A 25,589-nucleotide genomic window follows, 5' to 3' on the forward strand; every position below is an offset into this window, starting at 1 on the left:
GTATAAATGTGAAAAAAGATAATGTATAAAATTGTATACAACAGTATGGCATATGGTCAACATACGCAATAACGAGGAAATATTGTGTAGAATTAGGAATTATGTATTCAAATCACCTTTAAAGTCAGTGTCTAAGTGCACAGTCTGTCTCATCTGGGTAGCTCTCATGGGTACAAGATAAAATTATAAGATAAATTTTCTCAGTTATTTTGCAACTAGTTGACCTCTGTTCGGCTAGTTTGTCTTCTTTAGCCCGGGGAGAGAGAGTTCATACCTGTTTGAGAGAAAAAGTTATATATAAACAAATTATCTGTATGCTTAAACCATATTAGTAAAAAAAAAAGCTGTGCGGTAAAAGTTAATGTCACAACAAATTTACTTGACCACATTTGCTGTCCTTACCATTCTGTGGAGCCCTTGAACAGATCTATTTCAGACATATCAATCAAAACCTTTTGGGAAATATAAATAAAATGTTTAATCTCAACATCCTGATAATGCTTTTAGTCTATCGCTGCCTCATATATTCATGTCAATCCACGTTCTTTATCTACTTACCATTCCAATCTCCTTTCGCTCTCTTTTGTGAAGCATTTTATTGTTTTTTACTGCGACATCCAACTTTCTGGTTCTTGCTTCCTCCGGTGACACGGCAAACTCAAAACTGAGATGAAGAGTTATTTTAGAGATCTTTTCAAACAATGAAAATACTTGGTTTTCTAGAAGTGAAAAATGGCTCTAACATCTCACTGAAGACAGGGTTCACAGTCTTCTTTTTAACCGTAGTGCGCTTGCGGTGTTTCCACGTCAGATCAGGCAGCAGATACATGCGGACATACGTGTCAGAGCCATTCTCGCTGCAGGAGAACAGATCCCTAAGGAGTCATGAAGAAAGATAATAGTTTGTATAATTCTTTCAGCTGTGTGGTAAATAATTATAAGGTACCGTATATATAAAAAAAGGAGACATAGGCATCTCACTTGCAGCTGCTGACCAACACGATGAGCCGCTTCCTTAAGGTGGCATAACGCAATGTGATATGGATCTGCCCGAAGCTGCCCTGATGATTCAAGATGGCCCTTTAAATTAACATATAAACTCATTGGTGAAATTTTGAAGATTTTTGTAGAACAAAACATTTGAACTTATTGAACCTAACTGGCTTATTGAGCTAAATAACTACACCATTGACTTCTATAGACTTGCTTATAGCTAAAATAAGCTTGTTTCATAATTTGATTATAATTGCACTATTATTGAACTAAACTGAATCAAAACTGAACTGACTTGAGCTGAATAAAGACACTGCTGCTTTATAGTTAAACTGAGTTTACTTCATAACATTGCTTCATATCTGTATTGTATTAAGCGCAATATAAATAAAATAATGTATCAATGTAAGCGTCACCATATTACATACTCAGGATAAGGGAGACTAGTGTCTGTTAGATCAAAGCGAGAAGAAGCTATTGAGTTCTCTGACAACAGGCTCTGGGAATCATAGCGACGCATTTGACTGGGGGTGGACGGGCCCGAATGAAGCGCCTCTGTGCCCACGAAAGTGCTTCGTCGGTAGGGGGGATACTCCGCTTGCAGTTCATTAGAGGAGCTGACTGTAGATGGCATATGGGCAGGAACAGTCTGTGTTCTGGAGAGTGGGACAGATGAAACGGGCACTTTTTCTTTCAGGTTGCTCTGTACGGGCTGAACTGGAACTGGAACTGGAGTTGGAGGCTCAGGGCGACTTTGGCTCGATGAGACTTTTGCCTTATCCTGAGCTGGTGGAGTGACAACCTTTGGTTCCCGTTTCTCCAACGTAAGGATCTAATTGAAGCAAAAGGTGTGAAGTCATTTTTAAATATTTACCAGCAAATATTATATTCATTAATTTATGTCTTAATATATAATGAAACATATATACAATAGAACTATATTTACATCAAATCCTTTCTTAGAGGGAGACTCCAACCAAAAATTGAAATTCTCCTCTCATTTATATATATATATATATATATATATATATATATATATAACATAAAAAAGGAACCAATACTGGTTCACTTGCAACAAAGATAAACATTGTTTGTGCCAACCACAATGTATTGTAGGATTTTTGTAACAAATATAAGGGTAACACGTTGTTTTTCAATTGATTAAACTTAGTTCATTATGTAACACTGAACAACAATTTAAATTAATTTATTCATTCAACCATTTAAATTCATTTGTGAATCTAGGTTAATAATAAAAAAAAACATACTTATTAATTCATACTTACTACATACTTATTAGTTCCTTATTAATTAATATCCTTTAATAAGGATAATATCCTATTTTTTTATATTAACCTAGATTAATAAATTATGTAAAGTCCATAGTTAGTTTGTGATACCTAATACTTTAACTAATGTAAATATATTTAACCTCACTGTTAAGTGTAACCAATATAATAAATAATATTAATTTTAAATGTTTGATTTTAAGTTTTAGTACTGTGTTTGGGCTTGTAAAAAAAAAGGTGCTGAAGAAAAACCCCCGCTGCTTTAGTTCAATCACTCACCCTGAGAACAGCTTTCATCTTGATCTGGCTATTGGCTCCGGAGCGCTCAAGCTGAAAGCGCTGGTCCACTGTCATGTCAGAAGCACTGAGCAGCCGGACCAATGACAGAGAGAGTTTGCCCAATGAGGATTTCTTCTCGTGTTCCTTTACCTGAGGTCACATGCAAATTAAAATATAGATTTATTTTCTATATATTACATAATAATGCTATCAATTCCTGATGTTTGTTATATTTATCAAGCCTTTTGTATGGAAGAACAAGTAAAACTCAGTCTGTTTTAAAATGGTAAAATTAATTATTTTAAGATCTGGTTTACCTCAACATTCAACTCTTGGTTTTTCACACTGTGCACAAAGAATGTGAAGCATTCATCATAAGTCGGGTCTTTTGTGGCATACACAATCTGTCAAAACAAATACAAACACTGCAACTTCTAAATATCTGATCCACTATGTAAAAAAAAAAGAGAAAAACTGAAGGGGATTGGCATTAGAATTATATTCTAAATAAGTTAAATACCTTGCTTTTTTGACTTTGCTGATCAATGGAAAACTCCACGTATGAGTTGGGATCATTAGTTTTTCTGGTGAGCTGAAATTAAAAATGGACACAGTTGTACAGTAAATAAAGCTCATTTAGGGAAATACACATTTTGATGATGTATATTCCAAGTCAACCTTAGTAATCCCATGACTTTTCCTTAAACTTTCCAGTTGTTTGTGATTCTTTACAAATCTAGCACAGATTGTCATTTAAGTCAGGTAGTAACGAAGTCAAGTGATAGACAAACATTTACGCTCATCAGTGTAAAAACGTCTTCAGTGACACAAAAACACATCCTGATTGGAATGCAGCTTATGGATGATTTAGCAAGTGGTGCATTAAAAATCACATCACGCCAAAACCCGTTCTGGCATCTGTAAAAAATGTTTGTTTGTTTTTTTTGACAGAAGAAAGAATTCAGAGTATGTGTGCAGGAAAATGTCCTGACCAGCAGATTATTGTACTATATAAAAAAAAAACAATCCAGCCAAATGTCAAAATAATAGGTTTGTAATCCACTGAAAATGAGGTGATATTATGATTATGAAACTCACATCATGAAAAAGTCCTAATTTTTCACCTTTTGATTTGCATGATGTGTATATGTGGTTAACATGATCATTTTCATAGCTGAGCCACTGGTAGAAACCAGATGAACAGGTTGTTACAAGCAGAGAGAAGCAGAAGCAGAAATGAAAACCTGCGCCTTGACTTTATCATGCTCACAGTTAAAATGATATGATATAATCTCTGGAATGCTCTCTATTCAGTACAAGATGGCAGGAGGCCGCATTCCAAACACATGAGAAGGAATGAGAGTCAAATACCTAGACATCTAGCATTTTGACCTACCAACAGAAAAAGAAATTTAAAAAAATGTTTCACCTTGTTCACGAGTAAGCCTAATAGACAAACTTTTCAGAAAGGCTTAAAAGAAAAGAAAAGTTGGTTATCAATTACTTGCATCCATTTATTAACGATGAATTTTAGTTTGTTCCTCGCACAAACCTATCATTTGGCTTCAGAAGCTTGATATGGTATTTTTTATAGTGTTTATGGTGTAATTTTATGGAACCTTTTTGGAACTGGACACAATAAAACATAGTTTTTTTGTTTGTTTTTTAACTCTATTTGTCTTCCACTGAAATAACAACATACAGGTTTGCAACAACACAAGTGTGAGTAAATGATGACAACATTTTCATTATTGCATTAAGCCTATCTGGAAAGTTTGTTCATTTACCCATGTAGCTGAGTCTGGATTGATTCTGAGAAGCTTAAAAGTACATTCTTCCCAGTTCCCACATAAAGTCAGGGACAATAGTGGATGAAATAAAGTTTTTGAAGAAATGACTGCAAACTGTGTATAATAAAGGAGTTGAGGCAATTTCTTACCCGAGCCACTTTGGGTTGTTTTCCATGCTTCTCATTATGGGTGAATTCATGTTGTTCTTTCTAAAGTCAAAGAAAATGGAAGAAAATATCACCTAATCACAATTGTTTTCACATGCTGTGTTTGTTATAAAAGGCTGGCAGTTTTTTTAGAAGTGCTCTCATTGTACAAGTATACTCACAGGCAGATTGGAGGCACTATTTAGATATACTGCCAGCATGGCACAAGCGAGCCCATCATCGGTCTGAACGGTGAAAATAAACAAATTAGAAAGAAAACATATGAAAAGAACCTTAAATTTGACCCAGACACAGTTTGATTCTTTAGATATTCACATTTTGTTAAATACACCACTTAAATCACGGCACATATTTGAACCATCTGCCACAGTATCTAAATCAATACATCAAGGTAACTATTTTAAATAAATACAAGCTTACCTCGTTCAGCAGTTCTGGGTTTGTGAGCAAGGAAAACCACTGCAATTTCATATGTATCCGACCCTTCTCAATGTCCTTCAGAGTGTACCACTGCAAATCAAACTCACAACTTAGTGAACAATGTTCAAAGAAGTATATCTTTTTTTTTGTTCTCATTCCAATCAACTATCAGTAAAGGAGCATTATGATTCTGATCTTTCTAAAGCTCACCTCATCTATCTCTCGGTCTTTTCTCACATCTCCGCAATCCAAACTGAACCTGTGGTAGACAATCCAACATCTCACACTCAATCACATAAAATGGGTAAAATAATGACTGAGCATAATCATCATTACCTGCCCAAAAAGTCATCAGCGTCTGTGTCTTCATCATAAAGTTCCACTTCCAACTCCTGTCCAGGAGCTTCATGAATGACAAACTATTGAAATCAAATATTAATGAGAACTCTTTGCATTTCCTATTTCCCATCTGAAATGACATTTCTGTCCCCAGGACATTATATGTACAAATATGCATGAAAATTAACTCTAAAATACATTTCATTATTAAGCTAAGTGTCCTACACTTTAAACTAACAGCAAATGTAAAATATATAATTAAAAAAATGAATTATTAACTAATTAAAACTACAGCGTGTTACCTGCCCCCACTTTAATGCTACATTTTACCATGAAATATGATTAACATCCCTCAGAAATAATTTTTGGCATTGTTGTGCCTCCATATCCCATATGTGCTTATTATTATTATTATTATTTTCAAAAAACAAAACAAAAACCATAACCCTCACAGAAACCTGTTCAAAACACTAGATTTAAATAGAAGCATGATTTAGCTGATTTATAAGCCTTTTTAACAGTAAGGTGTGGCTCACATTAACACCTCACAAGTGTAGTCAAACCTGTATACACATTTGGCCACATATTCCTGTTACCCAATGTTAATTCCTATTACCCAATTTTTATTCCTGTTACTAAATAAATTTTTTTATAAAATAATTAATTCATTAATACAATAAAGTTAAAACAATTTTTTTTTAATTATGTTTAGTCCATTATTTATCCCATTGTTTAATAGATTCCATTACTAAAAAAATGGATAAACTTGAGGCTTGAGTCGCCTTTAAAAGGAATTATTTTCTTAGAACAGCACAAGTTAACAATTTCTTTAAAACAAACATCACCTTGATGTTAAAAAAAGGAATTAGTTGACATGTTTTTAAACATGTTTTAAACAGTCTTTTTGTGTTTAAACAGGACTGAGAAAAAATGGACCATAAAATACCTAAGATGGACCAATACATATTATGAATGGTTAAATAATAAATATATGTGTTATTAGATTCAGTTTTAAAATTATGTTTTACTTGGAAGAGTTACACAAGCACATGGCACCCATTCGGTGAAATGGACCTTGAATATTATACATATAGATTAAGGACCGCTCATAATGATTACCTCAAAAACTTCATTCCAGTGTGGCTCCAAATTTGCTTTGATGGTCTTTGTTTTGAATTGCTTGTTCCCGACCCTCAGCACAGTATATGGATCTGACTTGCCCTTTACTAGTCCCATCATGTGCGTGTCCTTCGGTACAAGATCCTTGGCCTCCAAAACATGGACCCGAACAACACCCTAAAGATGTTCACATGGTGTAACTTATTCTCCAGATTGAAAACAAACATTTTGACTGATTTTGGTACTGGAAAACGATCATTCCCAGTCTTACCCGAGGAAGAGGAAACTTCATTTGGTCAACCTTGACTTGATCAATCAAAGGGATGCACATCCGATTGGGCAAAACCATGAGAGAGTCGATGATGTCAATAATGGCTGATTCTGACATGTGACTAAAGAGTAAACAGAGATTCAGACTTAGATGTTGAGGAAGACTACATATCACGTTACATATTATCAAATAAATGTGCCTGGATTACTCAATGACTGTAAGAGTCTTACAGCCAGGTCAAATCTGTCCTGAGTTGCAGGATATATGGGTATATCTCCCTGATTGTTATAGAGATTAATGAGTTAATGATTAGCAGAAATAAAATTTGTTTTTCCAATTTGTACTAATAATGAGAAATTGTGTTATGAGACATCATGCTATGTGTTATATATACAATTATGGCAGACTAGGAACAAAGAGCACAATAAGGTAATCAGTAATCTTATATTTAACATTTTTGGAAAAAGGGACACCTTTAATCCTTATTATTACTACCTGTCCTATTTATCCCTCCACACACTGGAGGCTTTCAGGCTATACACAGTCGTCTATATATAAACTAGTATGACAACATTCCATGTCCTGAAGCAGTTCTGAAGATGAGTGTAGGTGGCCAGCTAGTTTACTGTTTTTTTTTTCCATTGTTTGTTTAGCCACTCCAGCTTTAACGTGACATGAGTTGCTTATGCTTATTACAGGGTTGACTGCTTGATAACACAAAGTATACACAATTTAAGGACACAATCTAACCCTAACCCTAACTAACAAAGTGCATAAGTTATGAAATAATGCAATAATAATACTTTAATCCTTCTAAGATAACATGTGTATCAAGAACGGTCAAGTACAACAACAAAAAAACATTAACGCTCATGGACATTTCAACATTTTAAGGTTCTACATACATATTATTGAGTAAGAATCAAAACTATTAAAATCTATGAACGTACCTTAGCCCTGGACCATCCAAAAGGTTAGTCATTCCAGTCCAATTGATTTGCAGAGCCTGGAAATGTAATTTGAAATGTTTATGTTTTGCTAATGAACTCATGACACTTTTGTAATTTTTTTACTTTGAACATGCCAATTGCTTGCAATATCCATACTCACGGGTCGGCGAATGAAAAACATGGTGACTCCACCTACAAGGGGTGCCTGGCCAATCAGAGGCTTGAGAATTACACGTAGCATCCCCTGAAGCTGAAGGAAAAAAAGAAACGCATTCATAGTTGTTAGACATTTTCATACTTTTATACATTAACTTGTGCCGTGGGGACTCTCCTAGATTCTGGTGCATTTCCTGTAAATACTCTCAAATTATGAAAAACATTTGGCCAGAGATAATAAATTTTTTGGAACATTGTGGCTGAGGGTTCTGCAGGATGAGCTTAAAAAAACTCCTGTACTATTATTCAAAAGTTTATGGTCAGTAAGATTTTTTAAAAGGAAATGAATAATTTTATTCAGCAAGGATGCGTTTAATTGATCAAAAGTGACAGTAAAGACATTTATAATGTTACAATACATTTATATTTTAAATAAATGCTGTTCTTTTAAACTTTCTATTCTTTAAGGTATTCTGAGAAAAACGTATCACAGTGTCCTTGAAAACTGATGATAACAATAATAAACTTTCTTGATCAGCATATTATTAGAATGATTTCTGAAGGATCCTGTGTCACTGAAGACTGCAGTAATGATGCTGAAAATTTGGCTTTGCATCACAGGAATAAATTACATTTTAAAATTACATTTAAAATTCTAGTAAAAGGGAACTGTAATAATATTTCACAATATTAATGTTCTACTGTATATTTGATTTTAAAAATGCAGCGTTGCTGAGAATAAGAAAGATGACACCGAACTTTTGAATGGTAGTGTATATCAAAAATGTGACCTCGTCTGACTCTAAGTCAACATTTGAACATCAACTGAAGAAAATGCCTATCTATTACTATTAAATTTAAGTTTTCGTTTTAACATTCATTACATTCCTTCACTAACCTGAAGCCCTTTGACTCCTACTTTGATGGCTGGTTTAACATCTGCATCAATGTCCACATCAGCATCGTACCTACAGTAGATTTAAACCACACATTATAGCAATCATACGTGGGTTAGCATGATAACACAGTATCAAAATGACATTTAAAGTAATAGCTTACACAATGTTGAGGTCAAGGATGACCTCTCTTGTTTCCAGCTCATGTGTGTACACTCGTACCCCTGTAACAGTTGGAGCCTGAAACGCAAATACACTGTTGTAAACTCTACAATGGTTGCTAAAATAGTTATAGTAGTGCGGTATCTAATTTATTCGCAGTTAAGGACACAGAGCCTCAGATTTAGAATTATACCTTCTGTCCCATGTGAACTTTAGTAAAGGTGAAGGTCTTCAGATGGGAACTGGATGATCTTACGGCTGGCTGAATGTTTTCAATGAGAAGCTTCTCCATGTACATGCCAAAGAACGGCCATGCCTGCTGAAGAATCTACAACAAACCAGCACATTTAGAGAAATATTGAAATAGTACAGTCTAAACTCCCACAGGCAGACACATTTATGGAAAAGACTATAGGTCTGCAAAATATGTCAAGGGCAAATTAACTTCTGCGGCATAAATCTTACCTTGTTAATCCAAGCAGCCTTCTCAACATCTGCAAAATCAATCTATCAGGGCAAAGAATGAGCAACATATTAATTGGACACTTTCAGTTTCAAGAGCAGTTTTAAGATCAAGTTGTTTAAATATGAATTCATTTTCACCATATTAAACTAATTACCTTTAATTATCTTTTCCTTTCAGTTTTTTTTTATGAAATATAAATTAGATTCATTCCTAAAATGTTTTTATGCCACTTAACTATTTATTTTTCTTGTGAAAAGATCAATATTCATGAATAACTTTATGACGTTCAGATGGGCTATTTAAACAGAAAACACCAGGTTTTTAGACCATCAGTCAGACATTTTTTATTTTATGGCATCATGGATATGTGTGACTAGTAATCTTTATCAAAATTAACAGTAAAGATCAGGTGTGTAATTTCATGCTGTTACTTTAGAGAGCAGCCTGACATGAGACAGGCTGACTATTTGTGTTACATATAGGGTAGAGAGATAGTTCATCCCAAAATGAAATTTTTGTCATAATCGATTTATGTTGTCACTGACATTCTTCAGATATCTGACAGCCTCACTTCTCTTCTTGTTCTTCTTTTTTTTTAGGTGGACTACCCTTAAATTTGAAACTTTACAAGTCCACTAAAATGGTTCTATTCTACGCCATTTATTTCAACTTTAGTCCATATTAAAGGGTGTGTCAGTTTCTTGTTTTAAAGTATGAAGGGCTGGGTATTTTAATTAAAAACCTCAAGCTGACATATTTGTGTGTGATGTTCCCAAAGCAACACAACAAGAAGCCACACCTTTGACAGTTTAAAACCATCTAGTATTGTTTGAATACTAAGCAGTAGGCTAATACACAAATACAGTACAGTATTTACCCACCAGCATTAGTTTGCATCTTCAGAATCAACTCACAAATTGATATTTTGCACGCTGCACTCAAATTAGTATTATCCCAGGACATGACAGTAAAAATATCAAGAAGACCACCCACCCAAGCTGGCATGTTCATGGCCTTGAGTTCAGTGCTGATCACGTCCTTCTCGTTTTCTAAAAAGTCAATGGCTGTATCGATCCTCTGATCTTTCCACCTGCGGTTGTTTTTCCACATTGTCCACATCAGCATGCTCAGAAGAATCCAGCTGATGCTGAGTCCAAGCGAGCCGGTCAGGAACACGGGATAGCAGAGGACAATCGCCTTCAACATGAACATCATGAACTCCATGGCCATCTGATTGACATCATTTACACTGAGTCCCTGTGGATTTCCAGCAGAGGTGGAGGGCTCTTGACCCTGAGTGACTGGAGCACTCATTGTGACTATGGAGCCTGATTCTTATTTAAACGTCTGAAGTAGCGAGCGTCTGAATTCACATCATCGCCTGTCGATCGATCGCTGAACAGACGTCGGTTTTACAGACCGCTTGAGGTAAAATCCAACCATCAGATCGAGATTGTAAACAGAACATTTACCGAGACGCGCTCAGCATCATCACAGGTGACCGTCACGATCTCCAACTGAGATTGAGGAGGCTCTCTGTCAGTTTTTGTGAACTTCCGTGTTTCCCATCCATTAGGGTTTTTACCTGGCATGGCCTCGACAGTAAAGTAGACACGCCTAAATTCCACCCTTTTCTGTGTGTGTGAGAAAAAGCACAAACTCGTTCATGTAGTAAGTTGACAGACAGGATCTGCCTCGAAACCAAAACGATTGAAAATGTAAAGTTGTCTGTTCGTGGAAGTATGGAGACAACATCATTAATAGCTGATAAAGAGTGCGCGGCCGAGATTTAAATGCTATATATGTTTTTTTTACTGAAACATTATTTTAAAGAAAGATTAAGAAATTAGCAACAACAACAACAACAACAGAAGAAGAATCAGCATTAGTTTAAAGACAGATTATAATAGCTTAAACTTTGTATTGATCTTTAATTAAAACATTCCAGCATTTTAAAGTTTGATGTTTTTTTATGTATTATTATAATTATTATAATTTCAACATTTACTAATATCTTTTGAAAATCAAAATTTAACATAACTATAACTAGTTGTAATTTAATGAATTAATACATACCATAACAAGTGCTATTGCTGTTATGCGTTAACTAATGAGGTCTTATGTAAAGTGTTACCAAAAAATGTGAAATATTTACTAGCCTAAATGAAACATATTAGATTTTTCAAGATTTTAAAAAGTGTGCCTAATACTTTTTTTAAGTTGTTTTTGTTGTTGTACATTACTTTCCATGTGATTGTTTTTTTCCCCCCAAGAACCAACTAGGCTACTATGAAGTTTGTACAAATTGAATAACCTTGTTTGTCTTGTGCCATCTCGAGGAGCTTCGAAGCCATTGCAGTTCAATACAAGAGCATTACTTTATCAGTATGCCTTAGTGACACTGATAACACTGTGACCTGGATTGGAAGTGGAGTTGTATGTGTGTAATTGTAGGCTATTACTCATTATTTAAAACCGAATAGCCAACACACAGGTCTGCATGTCTCTCAAAATTAATATTTTTTATTAAACTTTATTTAAACCACAAATTAATTGTGAATGTCCTGTATGCTCACTTGCATTTATTTTAAGTATGTCCATTTAAAATACACTTTTTAAATACATTACCATTATCCCGGTAGTAATCAAAATGGGAAAAAAAGGACATTGTCAGAAGTGGGATTCGAACCCACGCCTCCATTCGGAGACCAGAATACCCATGTTTATATGGAAGGTGTTAACCTTGAGTCTGGCGCCTTAGACCACTCGGCCATCCTGACACTGAAAGACGAAGGAAAATACGCCCTTATCCATTTGAATGATAACTGTCAACGTTTTCAGAAAATATGCAAAGATAGTTGCGCACCGGTGCAGATATACTTAGGTTAAAACCATAGACTGTAAAAAAAGAAACACTCGACTTGGCCTAAAAAAAATACGACGCCAGTATGTGGAACTTATTTCTAATAATTAATGTTTATCATTTATGTTTTAAAACTTTTTCCAATAAGCGCACAAAACTAACTTTTTTTTTTTAATTTAGCAAAGAACACGTTTATCATTTTATGAGAATCTAAGCAAGTGCGCATGCGTATTGTAACTGCTCGTACAACCAAGGTTGCCAGGTCTGCGTAACAAAACCATTCCAAAGGCCAATCAAAAATACGTCAAAACTAATGACCCTAGTCCAAATATAAAAACTGAAAACAGGCCACTCCCATACCTAAATATATATTTACAGTCACTGTTTATTATGCACACAGTTTTAACTTGAAAATCGCTATAGTAAGCCAAGCCTAATCATTAACATATTTTGTTTTCATAAAGGAGCTCACAAAGGCTAGTGTCCCTCCCTCACAAAATATAACAGTTTTATCATTAGTACAATATAAAATATGTACAGGCATTTATTTCGGGCGAATATAATTTATGCAATCAATGTCAACCTCTCGGGCGGCAACACCAACAGAATTGGCAACCCTGCGTTACAACACATTCAACATGTGATCTGTTATTAAACGCCACAGGGGCGGGGCTCTGATTACCAACGTGCTCGTGGTTTATGACACTGCTTTCGAGTGAAAACGAGTGAGATCGTACATTTTTACAGTCTATGGATCGTACTCATGTCTCTCTACCGAAACACAGTTTGGTTCCTGAAGGGTCTTCAGGAATATACAAAGTAAGTCATAATCGGTCTGTCTATTTCCGCCTCAGCCTGCCCATCACTTTGACACATAAACGGTAATTTCCCTAATTTCATCATCGATAGTTTGTACAGTGCTCTAGTTAAAGTCCAGTTTACTGTCACCAGGGGCGGCTATGAGGCAGCAGAGAGGGGCTTCAGCGCGGCGGATCTGGAGGTGAGTGTGAGCGGCCGCTCGTTCATCGTCACCGGGGCGAACAGCGGCATCGGGAAAGCCGCCGCCTACGAAATTGCGAAAAGAGGTGAGAACAAAAACAGAACAAAGACGACTGCCATTAATTTCTACTGATCAACTGGGACGATCTTGTACATTCTGTCACCTCTGTTATGACAATTGGACTGTTCAACAAAAGGGATACAACAGTGACTCCTACTGGCAAATGATGTGTAGTGCTGCTAAAAACCACAGCAATTCAAAGTTCTTTCAAACGATTTTGTTTTTCTTTAGGTGGGACAGTACATCTGTTGTGCAGAAATAAAGATCGTGCGGAGGAGGCAAGAAAAGAGATCGTGGAGCAAAGTAAAAATGAGGTAAATGTTATGCTTTAAATCATTATTTGAAATGGAATCAGTGAACTCTGGTCTGAGTTTGTCTCGTGTGCTTTCAGAATGTCCATGTTCACCTAGTTGACATGTCCTGCCCCAGGAAAGTGTGGGAGTTTGCCAATGGATTCTCTCAGAAACACAATCTACATGCTTTGGTAAATAGTTTTAATTTGGACATATCAATGTACCATAATAAGCTAAAGCAATAAGTCACGAGAGGCTGAGTGCAAATCACTGTATTGCACAGGGATATTGCTATTAGTACTATAATGTGACGACTACAGCACTATTATAAAATGGTGTGACAACTCTTAGTCTGAACTATCCCTTTTACAGTGTACAACAAAACATGTGTGATCTGTACATTGTCATGCTGTCTCCACTTGTGATTTATTGTACGTGTAATGTGATTTATTACCAAAGATCAATAATGCGGGTTGCATGGTCAATCAGAGAGAACTGACTGAGGATGGTCTGGAGAAAAACTTTGCGACAAACACACTTGGTAGGAAAGTTAATTCATGTTTTTCTGATCTGATATTGATCATATCTTTAAAAAAAAATTCCAATATGGACCACAAAGTATGAGCTCTTACTACTTATTTATAATACTGAGTTACAAAGATCAGAGGCTATCCCTTCTGGTAGAGAATGTTTTTAGGGTCACCACTTAAAATCTAGAGATAAGATAAGAGACCAGTTGGCACACTGATCTTGTTTGTTTTACAGGGACTTATATCCTGACGACAGCACTGATTCCTACACTGAAGAAGTCAGAGAATCCAAGAGTGGTGAGTGTGAAGACATGCATCAGTTCTCCTAATAAACACACGCCGTTTGCAAACAGAGACAGTGCCACCATTTATCTCTGTTTCCAAACAGATTTACACTTACACCAGATAAGTATGACTTTAGTGACATGTTGGCAACTTTATGAATGTTTCAACAGAATTTCCCCATTATGATGCTACTTAATAAAAATGTTTGTTAGTTCTCAATGCATTAACTAATGTTAACAGATACAGCTTTTGCACTTAACAATGTATTAGTAAATGCTGAGATTAACATTAACTGTGATTTTAATAAATACTGTAGAAGTATTTTTAATTGTTAGTTTCATGTTAACTAATGTGGTTAACCAATGAAACCTTATTGTAAAGTGTTACCATTATTGTTTTTATTATATTTTATATATTTTTTTTTTTATTAATTATCATTTTGTTTTATTACAGATCACGGTGTCATCTGGTGGGATGCTTGTTCAGAAGTTGAATGTAGAGGACCTTCAGATTGAGAAAGGCTCTTTTGACGGGACTATGGCTTATGCACAGAACAAGGTACTACTATAAATGATAAACTCAAATTAAAATCTGTCTGTTTTTCTTCTTCTTCTTCTTCTTCTTCTTCTTCAGTAAAAACTTTGCACTGCATTTTTTTTTACTCTTATTATTACTTCCATAGTCCATAGACTACAAAACCATCATACTTTTGGTGGCTAACCAATCCAGTCCATCAATGTCCAAAAATAATAGTGGCACTAGACAACATATTCCAGCAACATCACCACTCTGCTTTTGTTACAATGACCATCATTTATTATTGTCACTGTGTAAGCTTTTTTACTTCGTGCAGCCTGATTCACTGTCCTCATGTTATTTCTGAGTTTATGCTGATTTTTATTTTAATGGAAATATTGTTTTGATGTTTTCAGTAAAAATACTAGAGTTGATTTAGTTTAAACTGTGACCTTTCTCAGAGGCAACAGGTGATCATGACAGAGCAATTGGCAGCTCAGCACAAGGAAATCCACTTCTCATCCATGCACCCCGGCTGGGCAGACACCCCAGGTGGGCAGCGTGTTTACATCAGTTATATACAGTCAGATATTGTGCAATCTCAGTCGCTAAAATATTGTTTTGGGTTTGTGTTCTGTCCACAGCGGTACAGTCATCCATGCCAGATTTTCATGCGAAAATGAAGAATAAGCTCCGTACTGAAGCTCAGGGCGCTGACACAGTGGTGTGGCTGGCTTTATCAGATGCTGCCAGCAGACAGCCCAGTGGCCTCTTCTTCCAAGGTCAACCATCTTTATAAAGTGTGCAGTTATTTGTCATTTAGCACGTGTTGGGGGTAACGTATTAGTACATGTAACGTGTGTTATGTAATCAGATTACTTTTTTCAAGTAACTAGCAAAGTAATGCATTACTTTTAAATTTACAACAAAATATCTTTTTCTAATAAGTAATGCAGGTTACTTTGTTTTCCCTTTTTTATTGAGCAACAGCACTCCTGTGCCCATGTTTGAGAGAAATTGTGAGTAATGTAGAGGCTTTGTGTGCGCTCTGTAAACATGATGGTTATTGTAGTTCTAGACTAAATGTGAGCAGGCAATTTCTCATCTCACTTGCACAAAAACAGATTCAGTATTCCTCAAAATGAATAAAAACAGTGAAATGCAAATTCAAAATATTAAACAAACCTGCTGTATTTAAATATTTTAAATAACGCAAGTATACTTTGTAATTAATCTCACTTTATTAACCACTGTTAACTGCTGCTGACCTTTGATCTAATTCAACCATTCTAATTAGCAAAAATGGCTTTAGATAAACAGCACATTTGTGTTTCTTTTTTTATTGCTGAGGTAAGTGTTGAACTTTCTTCTCCTGCGTCATATAACTTTTTGTGTAAAAGAGCCTTTACATTTGCCAAAAACTTGCTATTATACGGGAGTTATAAATTCAAAACTTGCTTTTTAGGGAGTAACTTAATACTGTAATGCATTACTTTTAAAAGTAACTTTACCCAGCACTGTTTTAGCAGAAAGTGTGTTAGTTTGCTGTTCACATCTTTTGAACATGTCTTTATGTATAGCAAACTAAAGATCTCTTTAACATGTAACTGAACTTTGACCTCTCTTCCACAAACTGATTCATCTGCAGACAGAAAAGCTGTTTCTACGCATCTGCCTCTGGCCTTCTCCAAATCTTCTCCAGCTGAAGACCAGAAGCTGATGTCCACGCTGGAGGAGCTCGCTGTGAAATTCAAGTGTTAATCACAAGAGTTATTGGCTGAATCATTCCTCACAGAGATTGTGATATTCTTAATAATGGTTAGAATTGCAGAGATGTGAGAAGCTCATGGTTTCTATACCAAAACAGGCTAACCAAAACAACCTATAATGTATATTTAAAATATAAACTTATTGTCCATTTTTCAGAACAAATACACTCCTAAATATGTTTTATTATACTAGTTTAAGGCTAGAAACTAATACATGCACTTCTGCTTTTTTGAATGACAGTTGTATGAATTTCTTGATTTAAAAGTAAAATTGTGTCTGTGGTTAACATTATTCAAATGTGTTTTCAACATAAATTGCACACAGTCATACCCCAAACATGCATTTAAAGCTGTGAGTTCAACTACCACAAGGTTTTGAGTTTGCAAGCTTGATGAATTGGACAACTGTTGCAGTCTGTAATTCCTCAGAAGCATTTCTGAGGAAAATTTTGAATTAGCCTCACAGGCTGGCAAAGAAACTGACATCAAACCTGAACAGCTGTCTGAGAACATGATTTACAACACTACCCATAACCCGTACTCACATAAAAATAGATGACTATGTAAACAAATTTCAAACTGAACAAATAAATATGAAGATGAACATATCAACAAATATTATAGATGTGTGTTTGCCTTATACACACTTACAAATGAGTTTACAATTTACTAGCTAATTATTGACTAAAAATTACTGTACTTTTATGTCAATTTGTGGCTATTGCCGTGATTTTTAATAAAATACAAAAACGAATCTTTGTCTGAATCTTTTAGGCAAATCATTATTTATTTACATTTCTATTAACAATTATGAGCTTTACATTAGACTTTCGTATCAAACCAACAGATCAAATCATGTTTATGCAGGATTTGAAATGAGCCATTACAGACAAAAAGAATCTGACTATCATGTGACAAAAATAAGGGCTTTTAATTCAAGGTGAACAAAAACTTCACTCGCATTGCTGTTCAAAAGTTTGGGGTCAGTAAGATTTTCTTTAATTATTACGTTTATTCCGCAAGAACACATTAAAATAATCAACAGTGACAGTACATACATTTATATTTGTGCAAATAAAAATATAAATGCTGTTCTTTTGCTCACAGAATCCTGAAAATAAATGCATCATCACAGTTTCCACAAAATATTGAGCAGCACAACTGTCAACACTGATACATTTTTTTTTTACTTGAATACCAAATCAGCATATTCAAATGATTTCTGAAGGATCATGTGACACTGAAGCCGAGTGGCTGCAAATTCAGCTTTGCCATCAGAAATAAATTACATTTTAAAATATATACAAATAGAATAAATGCAGCCTTTGTGAGCATAAGAGACTTCCTTCAAAAACATTTAAAAAAAATCTTACTGACCCCAAACTACAATAGTCTACTTTAAAATGAACCATTTTCATTTTAGTCAAATGAGTCCTTTTAAAAAACACTAACCTCACCATAACCATTCAGCTGTAGTGTTTCACATATTGTGGCTTTACAGTGACCTCTTAAAAATGCTCAAATTTCCATATTGTGCTATAGGACAGGACATTCACTTTGCAAGTCATTATGGAAGCCTTGCTTGATTCAACATGCAGCAAAAATTGTGCCTGAGGAAAGACATCAAATGTATCATTGCCATTGAAAGAATGAAATATCGTGAATGTTTCTTACAGTAATGAGATGTCTATTGAAACATCAACTTTAATCAAACCAAACACAATATTATTACAATAAAGCATTACTGAATTTTACCCTGTATAAACAACAACATCTGTGATTATGTATATGTTTAATTCTCCTATTAAATTTACTGGTGTAAAAATACCAGTAAAATTAAGTGCTTACATTTAAAGAGTCAAGATTAAGAGATCATGACCAAGAGTAAATAGCAGACAGTATTTTCCCATGCCAAAACCACTGATTGATAATGCGGTAAAGGCACTTGAATATAAAAACAGTTCCAGCATGCTTTGATGCAATATTAGGAGGATTCATTTGTGTTTGGGATAAGACATAAGATGATGAAAAAATATTTCACAGACAACATAACATTAGGTCATGTCAATATAAACAACTAGAACTAAACAGATTTAGACTGGACAGTATTTACATGTTTGTTTCCATAACCCACGTGCACATGCACAAATACATACAAATGCACATGCTCAGTTTAAACCATCAGTTAAATCTCATGATATCCTTGAGTTTTTCCACCATGAGATGAAGCTGCCCATGGAAAGGGACCTGAACTCTGAACGTTCTCCATGGTTCAGGTTCAGAACGGATTCTTAGTTTTAGCTTGCAGACAATAGAGATGATTCTCATGATACCACTGGAGTCATGTCCCAAAGCTGCATGTAAACACACCACAGATTTTTAAATGATTTCAATCTCCCAGCCACAATTTATCAAACGGTACACTCACACTCTTGTGTGAGAACAATGACCGACCTTGATGACTTTGTCTGTCCCGGAGGTGAGCAGCCAGCCTCTGGTTGGTTCATACTGCATATGTATGATGCTGTGCTTACTGTCATGGAACGTTGCAGTGGGCGCCCGTCTGGACAAGAAGAAAACTTTGGGTGATCCAATCATTTGAGATAGTCAAAACATTGAAGACAATCAAAATTTGACTTACTCCTCATCTGTAATGGAGTCGTGACAACTGTCACAAACCCGCACTTCAAACTCAAATCCCATGAGAGGAATCGTGGAACGTTTAGAGGAGCACTTTCCACAAACAGCCTGGCCACACTTCCTGCAGTGATGCTGGGAAAGAGAGCAAAATCAAGCTGCTTCAAATTATATTAAAGATTTGGCTGAATAAAGTACTGCAAACAATCATTTAACTAAACCAGGAAAAACTTAATATGATATATATTTTCTAAACTATTATTAAACTTAAAATATTTTTTACACTTAATTACAAACTTGTACTTTAAAACTTGTTTTAAGACATATTTTTTAAACTTTATGCAATACAAACTACTGTTCAAAAGTTTTGGATAAATAAATAAAACACACAAGTATGCATTCAATTAATTTAAAGTGACAGTGAAGACATACTGTAACTAAATATTTTTATTTAAAATAAATGCCGTTCTTTTGAACTTTCTATTCATCAAATAATCCTAAAAAAAATATCATTGAATCTACAAAGATTTCAAGCTGCACAACTGTTTTCAACATTGATAATAATAATAAATGTTTCTTGAGCAACAAATCAGCATATTCAAATGTTTTCTGAAGGATCATGTGACACCGAAGACTGGAGTAATGATGCTGAAAATTCAACGTTGCCATCACAGGAATATATTACATCTTAAATATATTAAAATAAAAATGTTTTATTAATATTACACGATATTATTGTTTTCATATATTTTCATTCATTTATTCAAATAAATGTAGCCTTGGTGAAAACAAGTAGTGCATATAACCTATAAAAGTCTTTAGATTTTCAAATAAATTTATCTTGTTTTAAAGATGTTTTGATTTTTCGTTTAAGATTTTGCTGTAAAATAAGACAAAATATTGATTAAAAAACTGTATTATTATTATCTTATTTATTTATTTATTACCATGTACAATCTATGTTTTTATGTGCAGTACCTGTCGGAGACCAATTTTCTTACTGTCCCACATCTGTTTGAAATTCCAGAAGAACGGCTGTTCACACTTCTGGCACGAGTCACTGTCAAGCCACTCAGGGGTCTGAGATAAAGAACAGATGAGGACATGCTGAAACTATGTAAACAGACATATGTAACTAACATAAATATCACACATCCTGTTGACAGAGACAATCCCTTTTGTCCTAGATGATATTTTCTAGCTCTACATCTCTCTCACCTCTTGTCGTGTGACGTCCATGTTCCAGATAACTATTCCTCCATCTGAGCCACAGGAAATGAGCTGACGAGTGTGAGGAGCGTAACACAAGCCCTGCACTTTATCACTGTCACACACACAGACACAAATATTAGGACATGACACCCATGCTTTCTTCAGTCTCATATCTTAAATACATGACAACAATTTATCCATGTCCTACTTGTGTCCCTGCAGTTCAATGGCTGTGCCTTTACGGCCTCCAATGTCCCACATGATGATTGAATGGTCAGAACTTCCAGAGAATAAAACCCTTTGCACAGGATCCCAAGACAGGGTCGTAACATTGCCTGCACACATACAGTGTTAAAAGATTCAATAAGATGTACATTTACAGTGTGCCGGGTTAGTTACAGTGCAAGTAATGGGATACTTCTTTCCATTATACAATATTATGTGGATGCATGCATGAAGATTAGTATTTTTTGTGTATCCTGTGGTTATGAGGACTTGAAGGCTTCTTAAATGGGGAAATAATGGTATTTTAGTTTATGTTTGTACTTGAAGCCCAATAAAGTATTTACTTGCACGAGATGTGTGAATTGATCTCTGCACTTCAATTGACCAGCCAATGGAAAAAAATGTGTCTGGGCTAATGGTGAAAGATTATGCTGACACCTGTGAAAAGTGTGTCTATTTGTAGTGCTGTTTGCGGAAGCACCTGTGTGGCCTTTAAAGGTGGTAACAAGGCTGCAGTTGTCCTGTTCCAGCTTCAGGATTGTCACTTGTCCGGAAAGATCTCCAACGAAGGCATGTCTGGTCTCCACATCAAATCTTACAAAGATCGTCAAGAAGCCCAAGCTATACAATTTCAGAACCCCTCCTGAATCTGTTCTTATCTATTAATGATCTTCTATCATTGATTTCATTCGGATGGTCAAAAACATTGTGAGACATTTCTCATGTTCCACAGACCGTTTTGGAACACCACGAGGCCGAGTGCATGACAACAGAATTTTCATTTTTGGGCAAACTATCCTTTTATCTAGTTATCTATAAATTACACATAATTGTTGTTTTTGTTGTTGTGATTTCAGGCAGAAAAAAACAAGCATTCATCTAAGGAAGCTTATTTTCTATAATAAAGCAAAAGTAAATTAAACCAAATCAAGTCTTTCGTCAGAAGACAGCACAAACTGCAAATAGTAACAGTGACTCAAGACAGAAAAAAAACTTGTGAGATATATTTCATATTTTTGAAGTGGCGTATGATGAATGGATACTGTAGTCCAGACACCCATGCTGTGGTCCTGTACGTGCCCAGCTGCTGTCCGCTCTCTGAGCAGTGCCATGTAAAGCTCTTGTCCTGACCTGTGCTTAGAACCCACTCCATCTCTAAGACGAACAGCACCACAGTCACGACACCCTGATGAGCTAACGCAAACAAAAGACAGAACACAATAAACAAAGCAGGAAGGGAGCACTTTACCACATTAAAAAAAAAATGACAGGGAATTATGCTCTCACATATAATATTAATAATACAGCAGAAAGTCAAATAATATCAGAGATTGGACTTCAGTAACGAACCAGCGGACTACAACCACAGCATTTATTATACTTCATTCTGTGTGTTTACTTCGTTAATGTTTTCATTTATCTGTGTTGAGTGCGTTACTTTATGCCTTGCGTTTTAAAGAAGGTTAGCTAGCTGTTTCACATTAATGTCATTCTATCTAGGCCATAATGACACACTATGATTCAGAGCTGAATGTTCAGAGTACGTACTGAATAATAAAGTTGCCCTGCATATATATTGGTTTTTACAGAACTGACCTGACTACAATTATGTACATGGCTATTAAAGGATTAGTCGTCTATTGTTCTTTGGTTGCTGTTATATGAATGGAACAGGAATATAAATAATCTGTATGTTTTAGAATAACATCAAAAAAGACCCCAAGTAATAAACTAGTTATATTTACTTAAAGGATAGTTCACCAAAATATTTTTGTATATATTGTATTGTATAGTGTTTTGTTGGTCACACAACGAAATTCAGTGGGATCCACAGAAGTAAGTCATACAGGTTTGGAACATCATGAGGGTGAGTAAATGATGACAGACTTTTCATGTTTGGGTGAACTATCCATTTAAGGATTCAAATTATTTTAAAAAAGCTAATCCTTAAAATGACTAGACGCTTTACTAATTAGGCCTTTTTGCACGTTCAAATGATCTATGTTAAGTTAAGAAAACAAACTAGATGTGTGACTCACCCTGATATGTTCGCGCAGGAGTCATCTGGTTGTAGTCCTCCGATAGGACAAACTCCTGGAAAGAGAAACTCCTGGCTTAATGAAGCTTAGGAATGTATCTTACAACCTGCTAGTGACATTTTGCTACATAGAAAACAGGTGTGTGTAAGAATACTGCAGCAGTGCCACTTATAATGTGGTTGACGATAATAAATGTTTAATGAACATACCGATACTGTGCCATTTTCCAACCCTACAGAGATCCTCCTTGTCTCTGGGTTAAATGACATACATGAACAAGCCACTGCAACATAAGAAAGACAATGAATATGAGTTTCTTCTATCCTACAAAACCCATCGATCACCATTCAACTATAATAACCCTCTACTGAGAGTCAGTGACCTCTTAGCCATAGTCTGCAATAGTTAACTAGAAAGCAAGCAACAACCGTGACATCATTGCTGAGAAATAAAACTGCTGTCTGAACATGAACACAAGCAGAAGTTCATGCCCATACTGGTTTCACTTCACCTTTTTACTTTGATAGTAAAATTCCTGAAGTTATGTGGTTGCATGTACCATAATGTTGAGATCTATGTAGCTGTTTTGGCTCTCAGAAAGCTGCCCAGGAACTGTGTTGGACTCACCAGGCATTGTGTGATAGACACTGGGCCAGTACTGACCACTGTCCCTCTTCAGCCACACACGGATTGTCCTAAAAATTATAACAAGCAAGGAAATAAATAAATAATCTTGGTTATAAAATTAAATGTATTTAGCATAACCTTACTTACCAACATGACATGCAATAACCTACAGTGCACAAATTACCCGGACGGAAGAACACGCCGCTGGCTAAAATAACTTAAGTCCTAATCACCTTAATCGCCAGACACAATAACTTCAAACTAAATTTGGTTGCCAAGTAAAAAAAAAAAAAAAAAAGGATAAGAGCTGTCAAAATAATTGTGTTTCTTAAGTTTAGTTACTTTTTAAAGAAAAAAAGATACAATAAAATATGAAAATAATTGGCTGTCAAGTTCATTAGGCCTACTCCAGTTTAAACTAAACAGTTAACATCACACACACACACACACACACACACACATCGGAAGGAACTCTTTTAATCCATTCACCCCCCCCCCCCCCCCCCCCAAAAAAAAAATCATACATAATTTAAATGGTCAATGGTCATTCATCATTTATGTGGTCATTCATAATTTTTTACACTAGCTTAACGTTACCCTTCTTATTGAAAACGAGACTGACAGCAATGTCCATCGTTCACAAACAAAATCGTTCAGCCAGTTTAGTTCGTTCACGAAAGAGATTCAATGTCGCTCCGAATCTTTTTGTAATTCAAATCAAAGCGATTTTTTTTTCTTCAGTTAGGGCTTTCTGATCGTATCTGTCAGTCTTTAAACTGGCAGGAACATGTAGTCACGCGCTTCAGGGGTCACAAAATCGGTCACTTAAAAGATTCTCTCAAATACACCGATTCGCCCACGAACAACGCCACTCACCAAAGATCCGCAGGCGAATGATCGGCAATACTTTACAGCAAATACGCGGCGCAAACGGATATCATTTGGCGCTTTTCCACTGCACAGTACCAGCTCGCCTTGGCTCGCCTCACCTCGACTCGCAGCAGCTTACATGAGCTGTACGTGTTTGCATATTACAGCCTCTTCATTATTATCCTTCATATGTAGGCTACTCCCTCTATGATAAGCATATTCTTAGTCTTCCGAATATCGTTTATTCAACCAAAACAAAAACAGAATAAATCGATCATACGACACATGTATTTTATGTTAGCCTACGTTACTTATTATTGTGCCAGTGCTGCTCATAAGATATATTACGTGTTTTGCGTATGTTCTGCATTTCTAGTAATTGTTTTGGGTTTCTAATCATACGCGTGCTACTGACCTGTCTTGAGATACGCTGATAACCCCGTCCTCTTTGGGAATGATCACAGCCGTGTTCACCACATCTTGGAAACCCTCGATCTTACTCAACAGGACGGGCTTTCGCGTCTGCGGACGGGGAATCTCTGCCGCCATGGCGCTGTAGTTTCTCCGTCACCTGAGTCCTCCTCTCTCGGCTGCATAACACTGAGCCTGACTTAGCGCTGGGCGCAGGTCGATTATTAGACCTGCAGCACGGTGAAGTGTGTGTGTGACGAGCAGGGATGCTGCAGGTCAGCTGATTACCTCTCACACAATTTTCTGTTTAGTGAAACACGATCTCTATGCCATGTCATTGAATATAAGCGTGTTCTTCTCTCTCTCTCTGCCCGTGTAACCAGACGATCCGACTATTGAATGAATCACAGATGTATGCGTTTGCGATGTGCAGTGTTGACTCTGACGAAGGCCAAAAGTGTAGAACAGGAAGTTGAACGTCATTCTTCCCCCCCCCACTTCATTGACATTTGTCCATGATGAGCATTGTTTAATTGGACCAAATATTGTACAACGGTGCTATTTGTTCAATGCCTGTATAATTTAATCCTTTATGTTAGTTTAGTCTGTTTTTTTTTTTTCCTCAACATTTTTAAATAATACTTGGGTCTAAACTATAAAAACATAGAGTGAAAATTGTTCTATTTATAGTTTGGCTTTATCATATCATGTACAGACAGACACCACAGAATTATTGTTCATTCTCTTATCTCTACAAGAAAGCCTAACTAAATGTCTGCATCCCTTAATGAATTTTGTCTTGCAAGTGTTCTCTCAGAGTTTTTTTTTTATATCCCAAATCATTTAGCAGATTATGTGACCAATAAACATGTTATTAATGCACATGCTGGCTCATAATGTTTGGTAACGTTATGCATTTGTTATTCTGTTGTTTCGATCTTTGTTTCTAAGAAGT

The 25,589-nt window shown here is 35.7% G+C and overlaps 3 protein-coding genes across 4 annotated transcripts; 1 reads left to right on the forward strand and 2 right to left on the reverse strand.

The window, feature by feature from the left end:
• Window positions 1-3: 3 nt before the first annotated feature.
• Window positions 4-10,952, reverse strand: esyt3 (extended synaptotagmin-like protein 3). Its single transcript, XM_079618597.1, has 23 exons — window positions 10,291-10,952; window positions 9,297-9,338; window positions 9,025-9,159; window positions 8,833-8,909; window positions 8,672-8,741; window positions 7,778-7,867; window positions 7,618-7,673; window positions 6,668-6,788; window positions 6,397-6,573; window positions 5,275-5,357; window positions 5,149-5,197; window positions 4,939-5,028; window positions 4,680-4,742; window positions 4,501-4,560; window positions 3,082-3,153; window positions 2,879-2,965; window positions 2,562-2,711; window positions 1,422-1,825; window positions 982-1,080; window positions 744-875; window positions 559-664; window positions 403-452; window positions 4-274 (listed from the first exon to the last, which is right to left on the reverse strand). Exons 1-23 carry the CDS (start codon window positions 10,609-10,611, stop codon window positions 235-237), a joined length of 2,574 nt encoding a protein of 857 aa, XP_079474723.1. The 5' UTR covers window positions 10,612-10,952; the 3' UTR covers window positions 4-234.
• A 1,763-nt stretch (window positions 10,953-12,715) lies between these two features.
• dhrs12 (dehydrogenase/reductase (SDR family) member 12) lies at window positions 12,716-17,034 on the forward strand. Of its 2 annotated transcripts, none has more exons than XM_079618603.1 (10): window positions 12,716-12,979; window positions 13,112-13,245; window positions 13,452-13,534; window positions 13,612-13,704; window positions 13,973-14,054; window positions 14,279-14,340; window positions 14,782-14,886; window positions 15,306-15,396; window positions 15,489-15,626; window positions 16,493-17,034. In XM_079618603.1, exons 1-10 carry the CDS (start codon window positions 12,924-12,926, stop codon window positions 16,603-16,605), a joined length of 957 nt encoding a protein of 318 aa, XP_079474729.1. In that variant the 5' UTR covers window positions 12,716-12,923; the 3' UTR covers window positions 16,606-17,034. The 2 variants fall into 2 exon arrangements, with proteins under 2 accessions (XP_079474729.1, XP_079474728.1); XM_079618602.1 differs by having other exon boundaries at window positions 12,819-13,041.
• Window positions 17,035-17,376: 342 nt separating this feature from the next.
• On the reverse strand, window positions 17,377-25,151 carry wdfy2 (WD repeat and FYVE domain containing 2). The gene is made up of 12 exons (XM_079618601.1): window positions 24,639-25,151; window positions 23,354-23,421; window positions 22,936-23,009; window positions 22,727-22,781; window positions 21,731-21,881; window positions 21,169-21,281; window positions 20,671-20,797; window positions 20,469-20,574; window positions 20,229-20,330; window positions 19,255-19,385; window positions 19,068-19,176; window positions 17,377-18,967 (listed from the first exon to the last, which is right to left on the reverse strand). The coding sequence occupies exons 1-12, from the start codon at window positions 24,770-24,772 to the stop codon at window positions 18,938-18,940; spliced, it is 1,200 nt and encodes a 399-aa protein (XP_079474727.1). The 5' UTR covers window positions 24,773-25,151; the 3' UTR covers window positions 17,377-18,937.
• Between the last annotated feature and the right edge of the window lie 438 nt (window positions 25,152-25,589).

The sequence above is a fragment of the Phoxinus phoxinus genome, assembly GCF_949152265.1.
Source record: "Phoxinus phoxinus genome assembly, chromosome: 7".
Lineage (NCBI taxonomy): Eukaryota > Metazoa > Chordata > Actinopteri > Cypriniformes > Leuciscidae > Phoxinus > Phoxinus phoxinus.

Excerpts from the sequence above, each read along its gene's own strand:
- wdfy2 (XM_079618601.1), bottom strand. The coding sequence starts at position 24,772 with ATGGCGGCAGAGATTCCCCGTCCGCAGACGCGAAAGCCCGTCCTGTTG. Across the intron at positions 23,010-23,353 it reads TGTCTATCACACAATGCCTG|TGGCTTGTTCATGTATGTCA; the intron begins GTGAGTCCAACA and ends CTTATGTTGCAG. Across the intron at positions 21,282-21,730 it reads GCATGGGTGTCTGGACTACA|ATTTGATGTGGAGACCAGAC; the intron begins GTATCCATTCAT and ends GATCTTTGTAAG.
- dhrs12 (XM_079618602.1), top strand. The coding sequence starts at position 12,911 with ATGGATCGTACTCATGTCTCTCTACCGAAACACAGTTTGGTTCCTGAA. Across the intron at positions 13,042-13,111 it reads ATCACTTTGACACATAAACG|GGGCGGCTATGAGGCAGCAG; the intron begins GTAATTTCCCTA and ends TACTGTCACCAG. Across the intron at positions 14,887-15,305 it reads TGGCTTATGCACAGAACAAG|AGGCAACAGGTGATCATGAC; the intron begins GTACTACTATAA and ends GACCTTTCTCAG.
- esyt3 (XM_079618597.1), bottom strand. The coding sequence starts at position 10,611 with ATGAGTGCTCCAGTCACTCAGGGTCAAGAGCCCTCCACCTCTGCTGGA. Across the intron at positions 2,966-3,081 it reads AGCAAAGTCAAAAAAGCAAG|ATTGTGTATGCCACAAAAGA; the intron begins GTATTTAACTTA and ends TTGTTTTGACAG. Across the intron at positions 453-558 it reads AGCGAAAGGAGATTGGAATG|GTTTTGATTGATATGTCTGA; the intron begins GTAAGTAGATAA and ends ATTTCCCAAAAG.